Source organism: Ciona intestinalis, chromosome 5 (genome assembly GCF_000224145.3).
Source record: "Ciona intestinalis chromosome 5, KH, whole genome shotgun sequence".
Taxonomy (NCBI): domain Eukaryota; kingdom Metazoa; phylum Chordata; class Ascidiacea; order Phlebobranchia; family Cionidae; genus Ciona; species Ciona intestinalis.
In genome coordinates, this window is record NC_020170.2 from 1203432 (window position 1) to 1204799 (window position 1368).

General features: G+C 39.4%; 1 protein-coding gene across 1 annotated transcript; it reads right to left on the reverse strand.

The window, feature by feature from the left end:
• Positions 1 to 5: 5 nt before the first annotated feature.
• On the reverse strand, positions 6 to 1207 carry LOC104265754 (the record flags this gene model as incomplete). The annotated part of the gene is made up of 5 exons (XM_026834637.1): positions 1083 to 1207; positions 777 to 1017; positions 519 to 699; positions 275 to 448; positions 6 to 210 (listed from the first exon to the last, which is right to left on the reverse strand). Coding segments are annotated over exons 1-5 (837 nt in total), but the record flags the coding sequence as incomplete, so codon positions are not given.
• Between the last annotated feature and the right edge of the window lie 161 nt (positions 1208 to 1368).

The window sequence follows — 1368 nt, forward strand, 5'->3', positions numbered from 1 at the left end:
GTTAACGTTGCAATGAATATACTACACCAAACAGTCATCGTTATATTACCATGGACTTTGTGCAAGAAAGATCTGTAGTAAGACTTCTTCTGTTCCAAAATGGACATATGGCAGGCGACGTAGTTCTTAACGTAGTCGACACACTTTGCAGTCAGAGTGGTAGTATAATCAACGATTTTGGTAAGACGTGTTTTTAAACACTCAACACCACTGGGCAAAACATAATTTGGGGTTACGAAAATAAAAGTAAACGTTAGTTTTAAGACAAACATACTTTTCAACGAGCTTTGTGTGGTAATCGGCAATACATTTAAGTTTGTCAGCAACATCCTCTTCGCATTTCAAAATAACATCGTCTCTCTTCTTATCGAGTTCTTCGTTGTATTCCTTGATAGCATCGTCTCTTTTCTTGATGAGGTTTTCTCTTTCCTCGTCGGTCTTGGCAGATCTATACGGAAACAGAGTTTCGGTAAACTCAACGGTTGCAGGACAAAAAAGAATAAAGGATAATCGCTTACTGGATGTAATAAGCGTAGTAGTTGAACAACTTGTTCTTGACGTTTAACTTGTATTGTTCGATAGAACTTTTGAGTTGCTCAACAAAAGTCGTTTTGCAATTATTCATCTCCGTCGTGATCTTAAGAAGAGCTTCCTTCAAGAGGTTTGTCATTTCAATTTCGAGATCAGCAACAGTCTTCTCTGCTCAATAACATTTTTTTGTTAATTTTAAGTAGGCCTAGGAAATTATTTACATTGTTCAAAATAATGAACATTACCGGTCCATCCTTCCGTTCCGCAGTCGCAACCGGGGTAAACATGAAGAACTGGTTCGTAATATTTGTAGGAGCACCAGGACTTCTTGTAGGGAATGTTGTAGCAGAAGACTTGAGATTTGGGGTAAACGTAGCACTTTCTGTAGCCGTAACTGTAGCAGCCGCTGCTGTAGCCTTTGTAGCTACCGTAGCATTTGTTGTAGCCGTAGCCGTAGCCGTTTCCGTAACTAAATGCGCTGGCCGCCTGTCAGATAAGAAAGTTGTTAACAAAATATATGCGCTGGTCAAATCTTACCATGCAATACTTACCGCGATAAACGCGAGAAGAATGAGTAAAACTTTCATCTTTCTCTTTCCAAGTCAAGTGACTGACTAGTAGCAGAATCTTTCGACTTATATAGAGATTCTTCGAAAACATGTCGCTTAAAATTCTACCTGTAAGAGCAATTGAAACACTTGAAACATGACGTTGGTGGATACGGGCAGGTGTTAACATGGATGTTTGATGGATACCGGAGATTGAATGATGCTCAGACTTCCACGTCAAGTTCGGTATCATTACAAAGCGTTGTTAGAGTAGCTTGATAAGTATGCA